Here is a 15,992-nt window from a genome sequence, read left to right on the forward strand (position 1 = left end):
CGCAGTGGAAGGAACAGTTGTGTTTTCATTATTTGAAATTTGAGCTTGTAGGATTTCTACTTGTAGGATTTCTATTCAGCTAAATATCCAGCAGCTCTGCATGATGGTTGTTCTGTAGTTTAGTTGTAATTGTGATATGGTTGTGAGAGGATGCAAGTACTGTGTTTACCTACACTGCCATCTTGATGGGAGGTCAGAAACCATTCTTTTAAAAGTATAGACTCAGACTATATAAAATTAAAGATTTTATACAGATATCATAAAGTAAGTTAAAGGAGCAAAGTTATCAATTCAATAGATACAAAACCATTTGATAGAATTAATCAACAATTGATAACATGTACACATAAACCAGATTTAAAAGCGACGTTATTAACTCAATAAAGGCCACAACCTAAAGCAAATAGATTGATAATTGTTACTAAGAAAAGAATCCTTTATTTCTTTCTTACTTTAAGAGACACTACACAAACAAGAAAAAAATTATTAGAAAAAAAAATCTGTACAGAACATTTTATTTATTTATTAAATCCAAATTTAGGAAAGGACAACGTTAAAGGTCATCAAGGTTTCCAGGTAAATGAACCTACATAAATAATTATCAATTGCCTTCCTCTATATGAGCAGTTATCAACAAAGCAATGAAAGGGAACACTAAAGGTCTAATGAAAGAACTGAGTAAATGGAACGGAGATCTCAGGGGCTGGTACAGGCTTAAGTTTTTTTATTTATTAATTTTTAGAGAGGAGAGAGAGAGAGAGAGAGAGAGAGAGAGAGAGAGAGAGAGAAGGGGGAGGGAGGAGCAGGAAGCATCAGCTTCCATATGTGCCTTGACTTGGCAAGCCCAGGGTTTTGAACCGGTGACAGCGTTCCAGGTCAATGTTTTATCCACTGTGCCACCACAGGTCAGGCCAGGCTTAAGTTTTTTTTGTTCTATCTCTGACTCTTAAGAGCCTGGATAGGAGGCCCTAAGCCTAACCCCGCCTGTAGCACCAATTTTCTGGAGTTCCACCCCTGGACCTAGCCTTGCCTCGCTGAATATTCAACTAAGTCCCGCCCCACAAGACTAGTCAATCAAACCTCCGCCCTAGTTCCGTCTCACTTCCATCCAATCTCAATGGCGCTGATCTGGCCCCAGGACCATACCGTATCTCTCCCTGGAGGAAGCCAGCCATTTCTTACTTCACTCCGTCGCCCCTTTCACTGTCCCTCCGCGCCTTGCACTCTTAACTGTATTTCCCAGCTCGCGAGGCCCCGCCCCCCTCGCTGGGCGTGGCGCAAAAGCCAAAGCAAAAGTGTGCTTTTGCGCGTGCGCAAATTGTGAGCTGGCTCTCGCCTCACCGTCACTTGCCTCTGAGCTTCGTTTTCACCTGGGTTCGCAATCTTCCTGGCTTGGGTGGGTCCTGTCTCAGGTCTCGTGGCAGAGGTGGAAAGCTCCACTTTGGGGAAGCCAGAGATTAGAGGGTGGCTGCCGCAGGGACCCCGCATTGCCGATCGCGGGCCGTTACCTCAGAGCTCTGGTCCGCTCCACCTTGGCTGTTACTCGTCCCCAACTACCTGAATCGGGCATTCTAAGCTGGGTCCAGTCGGGTGAGAGTAAAGGGAAGTGGAGAACAGCCCTTATATTTATAATTCCCCTCAAGACGCGTCCTTTGCTCTCTTTCCAGAACAACAACAAAAAAGCATCTCTGCCTTTTCCGTCCCGGGGACGGCAGCCTCACCTGGTCGTCTCTGCGCCGATCTGCGGATTTCAGCGTGTTCGGTGAGCAAGGGGCTGGCATTCGGCTCCACTAAGACCCCCCCCCCCCCCCCCGCACACACACACACTTCCCGTCTGGTGCAGGAGATACTAGTTAATCTTTATGTTACCCTGCCTGTGGGCACCCATTTGCTACATCATATCCAGATGCATACAAGTGAACTAATTATTAAGTATATTTGTAACAGTCGTCGCTGAACGCAGCTATCCATTGTGATCATTTGTGTGTAGATCTTTTTTGAATTTCACACATAAAGTATGATCATCTGCCAGTTTTAGCTGTTTTTTACCTTGTACCTTGTATTTCTTTAGTGCACTTGCCAGGACCTCCATCAAGTTCATGTTGAATAGCATAGAATTTATATCCTTGCCTTGTTCCCAATCCCAGAGGGAATTATTCTACCATTTTGCCATTAAATATGATGTTTATTGTATGTGTTTGTAGATTTTTATCTTCTAGTAAAACGTGTTCTCTTCTAGCTCTGGTGAGTTAAATTGTTATCACCAATGAACATTATTATAGATCAGTCACTACTTTGTATCTAAGGGGATAAGTGATATGATCTTTTTCTGTTAATAAAGTGAATTATTAATTAATGATTCCATTTTAACCACATTTTATTCTTAGGATAAAATGTACAAGGTTTGTGATTAATATCTTTATTATTCATTTGTCGACTACACTAATATTTGTACTAATGTGTATAAATTTTTTAAATTGCAGATGCTGTATATAATGAAGCACATTATAGAAATAAGGAGTACACATATTTTACTTTAGTGAGTCAGAATTACTCAAATGGTAGGACAGAAACAGAAAATTTAAATATTGTAACTTTCATATGGCACTGGAAATCCATAGCTTGGGTTGTGTACATATATTTATAGACCTATAAATATCAAATCCCAAAGAAACCAGCTTCTCTGTTTTTGGAAATAGTCATAAAAACAGTGTTTTCGCCCCTATAATGGAATGTTGAAATTTTTTTTATTTGGTGAGCCAACTGGTTAAACAATTTGTAACTTCTGTTTTGTTTGTGGGTATGTTTTAAAGTGCTGAATATTTTTTTCTTTAATGACTGGATATAATCAAGTGTGTTTATTTTAGATCATTGCTGGAAAGTTGTATATCTCTCTCAAAAATTACTTCATTACTTGTACATTTTCATATCTGTTCTCTTAACTTTTTTTGTTGTCATCTTTCTGTAACATATTTAAATTATAATTAATTTATTCAATATATCTCCTTTTGTCTGGGCTCTGTTCCTAAAGAAAATTGCTACAGGTTTGTCGACTTTATTAGTTTTCAAAGGACACATTGGTGGCTTTTCTGATTTTCTTTATTAGTTGTTTTTTGGGTTTTTTTTTTACAGAGACAGAGTCAGAGAGAGGATTAGATAGAGACAGAAAGACAGGAATGGAGAGAGATAAGAAGCATCAATCATCAGTTTTTTGTTGCGACACCTTAGTTGTTCATTGATTGCTTTCTCATAAGTGCCTTGACCACGGGCCTTCAGCAGACTGAATAACCCCTTGCATGAGCCAGCAACCTTAGGTCCATGCTGGTGAGCCTTGCTCAAACCAGATGAGCCCATGCTCAAGCTGGCGATCTCAGGGTCTCGAACCTGGGTCCTCTGCATCCCAGTTTGACGCTCTATCCACTGCACCACCGCCTGGTCAGGCTCTTCATTAGTTTTAAAGTATCATTATTTGTGCCTTGTTTTCCACTTTTCTTTCTAACCATTTATACCATTCTTTCCCCAGCCTCCCGTGGTTAGCCCATTTTTACTGACTTTTTTCTCTGGGATTTTATGATATTTATAGGTCTATAAACATATGTACACAACCCCAGCTGTGGATTTCCAGTGCTATATGAAACAGTTATTTTAATTTTCTGTTTCTGTCCTGCCATTTGAGTAATTCTGACTCACTGAAGTAAAATATGTATGCTCCTTATCCCTATAATGTGCGTCACTATATATAGTATCTGCAACCATCTGAGAGTTTGTTAATTTACTGCCTTCCTTCAAGAAATAATGAAGTCCATGTGTTTCAGGGTTCTTCTGTTTTGTTTAGTGCTATATCCCCTATGACTGCATGTGGTATCATCAGGGGAGATGTTACCTAAGTGAATATGAAATGAAGGAGAAGGAGGTAGGGGCCTTAAGGGAAGCTACCATGTTCTAGACATAGGTCTTAGCCAAGAGAAGGTATTCAAAGATAAAACATTTGAATAGAATAATTTATTTGTCTATTCTGCATAGTGCTCCCAACAAAGTTCTAGGCCAGACCTTTGTAATATTAGGGAATAATGTCCTCACTAACTTTGAAATTATAAGTGTATGTTCAGAAATATACTCACTGGGCATTTCTGCTTTGAAGATAAATAAACCTGCATACACACCTGATAGAGTGGCTCTCTGGGTAACATTGAGTGTGTAGTTAATTGACTGTAAGATTTCTGAAGTATGTATTAGTAGTAATAATATGACTTGCAGAGTTCCTATGAAAAATAAGTAATTTCTATGCAACGGTATGGGCATCTCTTCACAGTCATTCTCCCATCACGGTTGCTCAAATGGGACATGTTATTAATATAGTAAAGAATATCACAGTATTTATTGGCTTTAAAATACATACTTGATCCACTGCAGTAGAAGGAACACTTGTGTTTTCATTATTTGAAATTTGTATATATTACTATCAGATGACCCACATTGCCAACTTAGGTATTCTTCTGTTGCTGCTTCTGTACAGGTAAACTTTTGCAGCAGAATTACAGCAAGGCAGTCTTCTCTGCCTCCTATGTGTGGAATTTAGGCAATTGATACACTTTTTCAAAAACCAGGTTTCAGGGACCCTGTAGCCCATGGGGGGAGCCCATTGATCATGGGCTGAGCAGTAATGTGTGTTAGCCAAGGGGTGCAGAAGTAAGAAATATTGGGAATGGAGCACCCAAAATGGTATTTAAGTCAGTGCTTTCTTGGGTTTTAGGCTGTGTGTATTCTCAGTATATTCTGAAGGTTGAAGGTATTGCCTGATACTTTTTATGCTTCTCAATATCATGGGCAAAGTGCCAGTTAAACTTTTAGACTGCAGTGAACTTAACTTAACTTGCTAAATGGAACTCTTAAAAAAAAAACAACTCAACAAGAACCAGATAATAGTTTTCTAGTTCTAGATGAGGTAAGATTACACCACCTTCTTACAGGACCAGTGTGTGTTTGCTTCAGTGTCTTGGGCTTGTGTATGTATCTGTGAGAGTATTGTGTGTGGGGGTGGAGGTGGTGGTGTTTGAGGGGAGTGGTCCCTTATAGTGTGCTGCAGCATCCAGGCTCATGATTGTGCGAATTATGGGGATCATGACTCTTCTGACTCAGCTGTAACCTCTCAACATTCTGTCTTTCTTCATAAAGGGAACACGGATGAGTAAAAAAACGCTGCCGAGTTCCAGGAAAAGATGACACAGGTTGGTAAGAGCTAATAATTTCCCAAGAGAATATCCACATTTCACCAGCTCATTGATCTGATTGTTTAGAGCAGGAATCAGCAACCTGCTTCTGTGTTAGTCTACATAGGAAGTATGTCACTTAGTTTTTCCATTTAGTTGTGTACTCATTCATTGCTTGTCATATGCGCCCAGACTTGGGGTCGAACTCATGATATTCTGGCACTCTACATTGACTCTTTATCTACTGAGCCACCTGGCTAGGACTCGAATGTATGTCTATTCTTTTTATGTTGAGTTTTATAAGTTCTCTATAATTTTTGCATATTAATTCCTTATCAAAGTATTGGCGAAAATGTTCTCCCATTCATTGGGTTGGCTTTTCATTTTGTTGATGGTTTTTTTTTTGCTGTGAAAAACTTTTAATTGATGTGGTTTTATTTTTAAGGTGTTTTTTTGCTCAAGAATATAGATCAAAAAATATACTGCTATAAAAAATACCCAAAATTTTAGTACCTGTGTTTTCTTCTGGAATAATAGGGTTTCAAGTCAAATATTTTATATTTAAATGTTTATTCCATTGTGAATTTATTTTTGTGCATTCCACATTATATTTTTATTCATTAAAACCTCATCCAGACTTGACCCAGTGTTTCATGTTGCACTAATTGCTACAGTGAGAGATAAGGAAGAAGATGAAATTGTTTCTGAAACAAGAAAATGTTGGTGTCAGGGTAGAAATTACAACTAAGTCCTTACTTAACATTATTGATAAGTTCTGTGTCTTTAAGAAAAACAGCAGATAATGAAACCAATTTCACCATAGACTAATTGATATAAATAAGAGTAAAGTTTCCACAGCATCTCATTAACATTGTAAGAAAAAGAAGACATTTGAGGACCTGTTGTTTCATTTATATAGTTTTCTCTACTTTTTACTATCTGCTCTGGTCTCTTCTGGATCATGATAAGACTGGAATTGCTGACCACCACATTTTGGAGATAGTAATTGTGTTTTTTAGGAGTGTTGTGATGTCTGTGATACAGGACTTGATCAGTCAGGAGCATGTGAGGGGGAAAGAGAAAGAGATCTATCTGATGGCAGATTCCCGGGGTTGATGTTAGGAGACCATACAATCTTCAAATATCATGTAAATGGATTCACTGTGCCTGGTATTGTCAGTATTGTCTGAACTCAAAATTGGTACCATTCTGAAATGAATGTCTGGGATGTTTTAGGACCCAGTGGTCTTTGAGGATGTGGCTGTGGACTTCAGCCAGGAGGAGTGGGCTTTGCTGGATCTCACTCAGAGGAGCCTCTACAGAGATGTGATGCTGGAGACCTTCCGGAACCTGGCCTCACTAGGTAAGAAAGGCAATATTCCTAGGTTCAGTTGTTTAGAAATCAAATCTGACAAATTGACCTTATTTCTTTTTTTAGGATTTGGGCTGAGAAATAAGAATACATTGATAAATATGAGGGACACAGTCAGGAACCCCAAAAAATGTATAGTGTAGTGGCTTGACCATGAAAATAAACATCTATGTTGAACTGCCTTTTTACTGTGATTGAAAGCCTCAAGGCTTATTGAGCATTGAAAGTGTGGGCATAGACTTTAGGGGTCACTGCAGGACACAGGGGGGCTTATGGTTTGGGACCTCTTGAGAATTTTGCTGACTTCAATGCCCTTTCCTGAAGGACCACCAGGAAAACATAAAAGTTAAAGAAGTTGGGTTTATTACTCAGTCAAATGAGAAAAACACATGACACAGGAAGCCAAGAATGTCACAGTCAGAGGGTGTTGGTACATTTTACAGGATTTGAACTTTGGTTGAGTGATTGGAGGATGGATCTGTGGATCAAGCTGTATTAGTTTCTGAGACCTTTTGTAACAAAGTACTGCAAACTGGGTGACTAAATACAAAAGAAACTTTGAAGTGTGAAACCAAGGTGGTAGCAGGGCCATGCTCCTGAAGCTCTATGGAAAACATCCTGCCTGTCTCTTCCCAGCTCTGGTGGTGGCCAGCAGTCCTGGTATTCTTGACTTGCAGCTGCATTTCTCTAAATCTGCCTCCATCTTCACACAGACTTCTCTCTGTCTCTAAGTCTCTCCTTCTTCATAGAACAGTAGTCATTGGATTTAGGGCTCACCCTAATCCAGTGTAACTTCCTCTTAACTTGATTACATCTGCAGTGACCCTGTTTCCAAATAAAGCAACATTCTGAGATTCTAGGTAGACATAAAGTTTTTAACAAATATGTTTATTTATTTTTAGAACAGTTTTAGGTTCACAGCAAAACTGAATGGAAGATACAGAGATTTACCATATACCCCTTACCACCCCATGCACAGCCTCCCCACTGTCAGCACACACCACCAGAGTCCTGCATTTGTCACAGTTGATGAGCCTGCACTGACACATGATCATCACCTAGAGTCCATAGCTTCCATTAGGCTTCATTCTTGGTGTTGTACCTTTGTTGTTTGAACAAATATGCGATGACGTATACCCACTGCTGTAATATCATGCAGATAGTTTCACTGTCCTAAAAGTCCTCTTTGTCTGGCTGACTCATCCCTCCTTCCCTTGTATCCCCTGGCAACTATTGCTCTTTTTACTGTGTCCATCTTTTTCTTTTTTTGAGAAAGTCATCTATTTGATGTCTTACAGTATGTATTCTTTTTGCATTGGTTTTGTTCTGTTAGTAACACATTTAAGGTTTTTTCATGCCTTTTATTCAATTTTCAAGGTTTTTATTTATCCATTCACCTATAGAAGGACATCTTTGCTGCTGCCAAGTTTTGGCTATTTTGAATAAAGCTGCTATAAATGTGTGTGCAGGTGTTGTGTGGGCATGTTTCCAACTTCTTCAGATAAATTCTAAAGAGAATGACTGTCCGGCCATATGGGTGGACCTTTTCCTTGTTTTTCACTCTACCAGGTCTCAGAGTAACTTTGTGTAAGATTGGTATTCTGTGAGATTTACTCGTGTTCAGCAGGAGTACAAAACATCCTGGCTGTAAGTATAGTGTGTCCGTAAATTCATGGTACACTTTTGACCAGTCACAGGAAAGCAACAAAAGATGATAGAAATGTGAAATCTGCACCAAATAAAAGGAAAACTCTCCCTATACCTATTCAATGCAGTTTGATGTGGGCTCATGCACAGACTTTTTAGGGCTCCTTAGGTAGCTATCCCGTATAGCCTCTACAGACTCGTCACTGACTGATGTCCTACCAGAACGGGGTTTTTCCACCAAACTGCCGGTTTCCTTCAACTGCTTATCCGACCGAGTAATGTTATTTCTATGTGGTGACGGTTTATTATAAATGCACTTATATTCACGCTGCACTTTGGTCATGGATTTGAATTTAGTGAACCACAGAACACACTGAACTTTCCTCTGTACCGTCCACATCTCGACTGGTATGGCTGTGGGCTGCTCTGCTGTATACACGGTGTTACGTCATCGTCTGCACATGCACACATGCGGCCACATCATTGTACAGAAACTGGGAGGGTTTTCCTTTTATTTGGTACAGATTTCACATTTCTATCATCTTTTGTTGCTTTCCTGTGACTGGTCAAAAGTGCACCATGACTTTACGGACACACTGTATTAGGCCAGTCTAATAATATTGAGCATTAGATATGATTGTCAGATCAGTTTTTAATTTTTTCTTACTGACTTCAGTGAGAGTGGAATATGGAGAGAGATAAAGGGGCAGGAACATCAATCTATTCCTATGTGTCCCCTGACCAGGGATCAAACTTGCAAACTCTGTGCTTTGGACTATGGTCTATCCCAGGGGTAGTCGTCAACCTTTTTATACCTATTGCCCACTTTTGTATCTCTGTTAGCAGTAAAATGTTCTAACTGCCCACTGGTTCCATGGTAATAGTGATTTATAAAGTTGGGAAATAACTTTACTTTATAAAATTTATAAAGCAGAGTTACAGCAAGTTAAGCATATAGTAATAATTACTTACCAAAAAGTTTATGTCGAATTTTCGCTAAGTTCGGCAGAATAAATCTTTATAAAACAACTTACTACTGTCCACCATGAAAGGTGAAACACCCACTAGTGGGTGGTAGGGACCAGGTTGACTACCACTGGTCTAACCAACTGAGCTATCTGGCCAGGGTTCAGATCAGTTTTAGACTTCAGAGGCTTTGTTGCTACTTCTCTTCCATAAACATATTGTTGTTAAACATTTTGTTGCAATTAAAGTCACAGTTGGAGCTAAGTTTGCAGGATAGAAGACCAAAGTGTCAGCCTTGTCTCCTGGAAATGTTTGTGGTTCCTTATTGTTTTCCTGAATGTGACATGCCTTTCTGTTTAACAGGGTACACACTGCATACACCCTGGCTGACCTTCCAGTGGAAGCAGGAGGAGGACCTGGAGATGACAAAGAGAGTGTCTGTCCAGGGGAAGCGCCAGGAAGGCAAGAGTTCTTGGGAGGAACTGTGTAGGTTGGGGGGTATTCATTTGGAAAAATCAAGTGAAAGCCAAACACAGCTGTTTTGTCTGTGATACGATTTTCCCCATACACCATTGATTACTGTTTGACTTTTTATTAACAGTCTTCCTTGTTTTTTAAAAGACTTTTCTTGTTTTATTTTTGTAAGTTGGTATTTGGTCATGTACATTTTACCCTGTTCCTCTTTTTTTAATTTTTCCAAAGTGAGAAGCGGCAGGGAAGCAGACAGACAGACTCCCACATGCGTCTGAGCAGGATCCACCCGGCATGCTGACCAGGGAGTAATGCTCGGCCTCTCTGGCGTGTTGCTTCAATGCAATTGGAGTCATTCTAGTGCCTGAGGCAGAGGCCATGGAGCCATCTTCTGTGCCCAGGCTAACTTTGCTCCAATGGAGCCATGGCTGCGGGAGGGGAGGAGAGAGATAATGAGAAAGGGGAAGGGTGGAGAAGCAGATGGGTGCTTCTTCTTTGTGCCTTGGCCGGGAATCAAACCTGGGACTTCCACATGCCAGGCCAACGCTCTACTGCTGAACCAACTGGCGAGAGCCTGTTTCTGTTTTTTTTTTTGTTTGTTTGTTCTCCTTATAATACCTTGTTGTTTTTACCATCCATCAAAATCTACATGGAATATTTCTTATTCAGTTGATTATCATTTGACCCTGTGCTTAGAAGCAGAGTCTTGAAATAGCCACACTGCAAAAGCTCTTTGTTCAAACGTGCCTTTACCTTTCATTTCAGATTCTGACACTCAACTTAAGACTAATAAATCAGTCATTTTGCAAGATATTTATGAAGAAACAGTATCCAATGAACAGGAAATAGTAAGATTCAAGAGGAATGATGCACAGTCATCTACTTTATACAAAAAGTGGGAATACCATGGTATTGACTGTAAAAACAAAAACCATGAGAAACATTTGAGGTGAGTTCCATTCCTATACAGGTAAGAAGTGCCCCAAAAGAGCATCTTAAAATGTCACAAAATATAAAGAACACATGTACAAAACTTGTCAAAAGTTGTGATTTCATAAAGAATTTTTATTAGATATTTTCTTGTACAAATGAGACTGATGTTCGATGTTTGAGATAATTCCGTTGTACACAGTTATGAGAAAAATACAATAAGTCAAAAAGTCACTGATACAGCCTGACCAGGCAGTGGCGCAGTGGATAGAGCATCGGACTGGGATGCGGAGGACCCAGGTTCAAGACCTCAAGGTCGCCAGCTTGAGCGTGGGCTCATTTGGTTTGAGCAAAACTCACCAGCTTGGACCCAAGGTCGCTCGCTTGAGCAAGGGGTTACTCAGTCTGCCACGGTCAAGGCACATATGAGAAAGCAATCAATGAACAACTAAGGTGTCGCAATGAAAAACTGATGATTGATGCTTCTCATCTCTCTCCGTTCCTGTCTTTCTGTCCCTATCTATCCCTCTCTCTGACTCTCTGTCTTTGTAAAAAAAAAAGTCACTGATACATAATGCAATTAATAGTTAAAATGTTATAGAGATGTTCAGTGAAATCCATGTGTGTATTGATCAGTGTCATCTCATTAAATTTAATTAAAGAAAAAAATTTAAAAAATCTCTGGTGTTGTGGTAGAGTGTCGGCCTGGTGTATGGATGTCCCAGGTATAATTCCCAGTCAGGAAACACAGGAGAAGCAATGATCTGCTACTCCATCACTCCCTCTCTTTTTTCCCCTCTCTCTTTCTCTCTCTCTTTCTCTCTCTCTCTCTCTCTCTCTCTCTCTCTCTCTCTCAGACTCCTGTAGCTATGACTCCATTGGTTTGAGTGCATCACCCCTGGGAAGTGATGTGACTCTGTGAAGCCTCTGCCTCAGGTACTAAAAATAGCTCAGTTGCGAACATGGCTCCTGATGGGCAATGCATCAGCCACAGATGGGATTGCCTAGTGGATCCCAGTCAGGGCACATGCAGGAGTCTGTCTATTCCCGTTCACTTACTTGGAAAAGAATTTTAAAAATCCAACCAACTCTGATAAATACCAGCTATTGTAGGGCCCTCTGTGAGGAGTTTCAGCTTACAGCCCCAGAGGCTGCAGAACATGTATAGTTACTGTTAATGGTAAAAATGTAATTATTGCTAATATTATGCTTTTTATTTTTAAAAGAAATGTGGAGAACATCTATGAATATAACCAAGAAAAGCAGCCTGGAAAAAACTTATGCCAAATTTCCAATCTTAACATACTCCAGAGAACTGCTGAGGTACAATCCTATGAATACCGTGAATGTAAAAAGGTCTTCAGGGATCATGTTTCCCTGAAGACCCACGTCAGTTCGCACACAGGAAGCAAACCCCACCAGTGCAGGGAGTGTGGGAAGGCTTTCCAGTTCCTCGCCTATTTCAGGAAGCATATGAAAACTGAGGAAGACAAACCCTACGAATGTCAGCAGTGTACCACAGCCTTCGGCTGTTCTTCATTGTTCAGGGCGCATATGGAGCTTCACTCTGGACAGACAAAGTGTGAATGTGAGCAATGTGGCAAAACCTTCAGCTGTTCTTCATCCCTCACAGAGCACAAAAGAATTCACAGTGGAGAGAAGCCTTACGAATGCAAGGAATGTGGGAAGGCCTTGAGTTGCTCCTCCTCACTATCCAAACATAAAAGAATTCACAGTGGAAATAAGCCTTACGAATGCAAGGAATGTGGGAAGGCCTTCAGTGAGTCCTCAAAACTCACTGTACATGTCAGAACACATACTGGAGAGAAACCCTATAAATGCAAGGAATGTGGGAAAGCCTTTACTAGTTTCTCCCACCTTTCACGGCATGGACAGACTCACACTGGGGAGAAACCCTATGAGTGTAAGGAGTGTGGGAAGGCCTTTAGTCTCTCTTCAAACCTGACTCTACACGTCGCCCGAATGCACACTGGGGAGAAGCCTTTTGACTGTGTACTCTGTGGGAAAGCCTTCAGTTCACTCCCAACCTTTCGAAGACACATAAGAAGCCACACTGGGGAGAAACCCTATAAATGCAAGGAATGTGGGAAAGCCTTTACTACTTCATTCTACCTTACACTGCATGGACGGACTCACACTGGGGAGAAACCCTATGCATGTAAGGAGTGTGGGAAGGCCTTCAGTCATCCCTCATTCCTCACTGCACACTTAAGACTGCACAGTGAAGAGAATCCTTATAAATGCAAGGTATGTGGGAAAGCCTTTACTCACTTCTCTTACCTTACAGTGCATGGACAGTCTCACACTGGGGAGAAGCCTCATGAATGTAAGGAGTGTGGGAAAGTCTTTACTTATGCCTCATCTCTTAGGACTCACATGAGGACACATGCAGGGAAGAAATCCTATGAATGTAAGGAATGTGGGAAAGCCTTCAGTTTTCCCTCATCCCTCACTGCACACTTGACAGTGCACAGTGAAGAGAATCCTTATAAATGCAAGGAATGTGGGAAAGCCTTTACTCGTTCCTACCACCTTACACGGCATGGACGGACTCACATTGGGAAGAAACACTATTCGTGTAAGGAGTGTGGGAAGGCCTTCAGTCGTCCCTCATCTCTCACTGCACACTTGAGACTGCACAGTGGAGAGAATCCTTATAAATGCAAGGAATGTGGGAAAGCCTTTACTCATTTCTCGTACCTTACAGTGCATGCACGGACTCATTCTGGGGAGAAACCCCATGAATGTAAGGAGTGTGGGAAGGTCTTTAGTCATCCCTCATCCCTCACTGCACACTTGAGAAAGCACAGTGGAGAGAATCCTTATAAATGCAAGGAATGTGGGAAGGCCTTCAGGGAGTCCTCGAAACTCACTGTACATGTCAGAACACATACCGGAGAGAAACCCTATAAATGTAAGGACTGTGGGAAAGCCTTTACTCGTTCCTCCAGCCTCACAGTGCATGGACGGACTCACACTGGGGAGAAACCCTATGAATGTAAGGAGTGTGGGAAGGCCTTTAGTCTCTCTTCAAATCTGACTCTACATGTTACCCGAATGCACACTGGAGAGAAGCCTTTTGACTGTGTAGAGTGTGGAAAAGCCTTCAGTTCTCTTCCATCCTTTCGAAGACACGTAAGAAACCACATGGAGGAGAAACCCTATTAGTGCTAGGAATGTGGGAAAGCCTTTATTAGTTCCTCCCACTTTACAGTACATGGATGGACTCACACGGGGGAGAAACCTCATGAATGTAAGAAATGAGGGAAAGCCTTTTATCTGTTCCTCAGTTCTTATGATTCACATGAGGACGCACACTGGGGAGAAGCCGTATGAGTGTGTGGGACAGCCTTTGTCTTGTCTACTTTCTAACACATGTGAAAATTAACACTAGAGAAAACATGCAAATATAAGGACTATGGGAATATCTGCAAAGCTTTTCAAATCTTATACAACATGTGAGATCTCATACAGTGGAAACATCCTATGATTTTAACAAAGTAGGTAATTCTTCCTCATTTTTTTTGAAGACTCCCGAGAACTCACAATTGAGAGAAACCCCTTGCAATTTTTCTCAATTGTGTAATAAACCATGTGGTAATATCTTCAAAAATATTGCTTATTGCAACTCAAAATTCCTAAGAGCTTGACCAGTTGGTGTTGCAGTAGGTACAGTGTTGGACTGGGATGTGGAGGACACAGGTTTGATTTGCTGAGTTGCTGGCTTGAGCACAGGTTCATATGGTTTGAGCAAGGCTCACCAGCTTGAGTCCTAGTTCGCTGGCTTGAGCAAGGGGTCACTGGTCTGCTATAGCCCCCTAGTCAAGGCACATATGAGAAAGCAATCAATGAGAAATTAAGATGCCACAACAAAGACTTGATGCTTCTCATCTCTCTCCCTTCCTGTCTGTCCCTCTCTGTCCCTCTCTCTGTCTCTGTCACACACAAAAAATTTTTAAGAAATAAGTGTATAAGAATATTTGCTCCAGAAGCAAATATCAGTGTTTCACCTTTAAAATGGAAAGTTGGCTCAATGGTGTCTGGTTACTATTTTCTGATATGAATAATTAAGGTAATAATTTTCCCTCTAATACTTGTCCATTATTTTATTCTGAGGTGCTTTTATTTGGGTTTAGATGTAAATGTTTCTGTCACTAAGTGAGGGAGTGTGTTTCTTCATATCCAAGTATGGGTGGTCCTTTATTTTTTGTTTCTGATTAACTCATTGCTATGTGTGCAGTGATCATTGTATGTACCCTTGAGTATTTATAATTTCTTTTGTATTTTGCTTTTGTAATTGGTCATTTCATTTTGACATAGTATGGTCGATACTGGAAATTGCATACTCAATATTCTTCACTTCTTTTATTCTTTTTGAAGTTATCAGTTTTTACTATTCAAAGCTTTACCTGTCTAATAAATAATTTCAGCAGAAATTGTTAAGTGTATAGGTCTTCAAGAAGTGTCTCATCTGATGTTTTTGTATTTCATTCTTTGTCCTTGCTCCTGGCTGATAATGGAACACCTCATGTTTTGAGAATAAAAGACCTTGTGATAAGAAAGCTGGAATAAAGTCAGTTTACTTCTGTGTGTTGATTTGAGCATGGCTGGGACTCCATTTTCCAGAACCAAGGTTTTTTTTGTTTTGTTTTTTTACAGAGACAGAGAGTGAGTCAGAGAGAGGGATAAACAGGGATAGACAGACAGGAACAGAGAGAGATGAGAAGCATCTATCATTAGTTTTTCATTGCATGTTGCAACACCTTAGTTGTTCATTGATTGCTTTCTCATACGTGCCTTGACTGTGGGCCTTCAGCAGACCAAGTAATCCCTTGCCAGTGACCTTGGGTTCAAGCTGGTGAGCTTTTGGTCAAACCAGATGAGCCCACGCTCAAGCTGGTGACCTCGGGGTCTCCAACCTGGGTCGTCTGCATACCAGTTCGATGCTCTATCCACTGCGCCACCGCCTGGTCAGGCCAGAACCAAGTTTTTATACAGTTTCTGGTTGGAGTTGTCTGAAACAGAGAGTTTGTATGTGAGTTGGAAGGCAGAGGATAGAATCCCTTATTTGAGTTTAGTAAGGCCATGACACTGGGAGACAGATTCACAGGTTCCTGGTGGACTAGTTTCCAGCTCATTTCCCTGATCGTTGGCCTCACCTATCAGTACTGGCTCAAGAACATTAAGTCCTTGATGTTAGTTACCTTGGAAGCAGTGGTTCCATAAACTTCCCTATAAGTTTCTCCATTATGACCATACTCAGCCTCTTAGACTTTGACAAGTTTTAGCATTGTCATCCTGCAGATGTTACACTCCCCCTGACACATCAACTGATTATATAGATTTGGCCCCAGTTTGGAGCTGGACTGTTGTCA

General features: G+C 40.8%; 1 protein-coding gene across 1 annotated transcript in view; it reads left to right on the forward strand.

The window, feature by feature from the left end:
• LOC136379542 (zinc finger protein 699-like) overlaps nucleotides 1–13,924 on the forward strand; it is a 56,050-nt gene extending 42,126 nt beyond the window's left edge. The window contains exons 2-7 of the mRNA XM_066346924.1: nucleotides 1,668–1,762; nucleotides 5,176–5,228; nucleotides 6,447–6,573; nucleotides 9,559–9,681; nucleotides 10,432–10,615; nucleotides 11,823–13,924. Of these exons, the coding sequence (XP_066203021.1) occupies nucleotides 5,220–5,228; nucleotides 6,447–6,573; nucleotides 9,559–9,681; nucleotides 10,432–10,615; nucleotides 11,823–13,785 (2,406 nt within the window). The 5' untranslated portion in view covers nucleotides 1,668–1,762; nucleotides 5,176–5,219 and the 3' untranslated portion in view covers nucleotides 13,786–13,924. The remainder of the gene's footprint in view (nucleotides 1–1,667; nucleotides 1,763–5,175; nucleotides 5,229–6,446; nucleotides 6,574–9,558; nucleotides 9,682–10,431; nucleotides 10,616–11,822) is intronic.
• The last annotated feature ends 2,068 nt before the right edge of the window (nucleotides 13,925–15,992 follow it).

The sequence above is a fragment of the Saccopteryx leptura genome, chromosome 1 (assembly GCF_036850995.1).
Source record: "Saccopteryx leptura isolate mSacLep1 chromosome 1, mSacLep1_pri_phased_curated, whole genome shotgun sequence".
Lineage (NCBI taxonomy): Eukaryota > Metazoa > Chordata > Mammalia > Chiroptera > Emballonuridae > Saccopteryx > Saccopteryx leptura.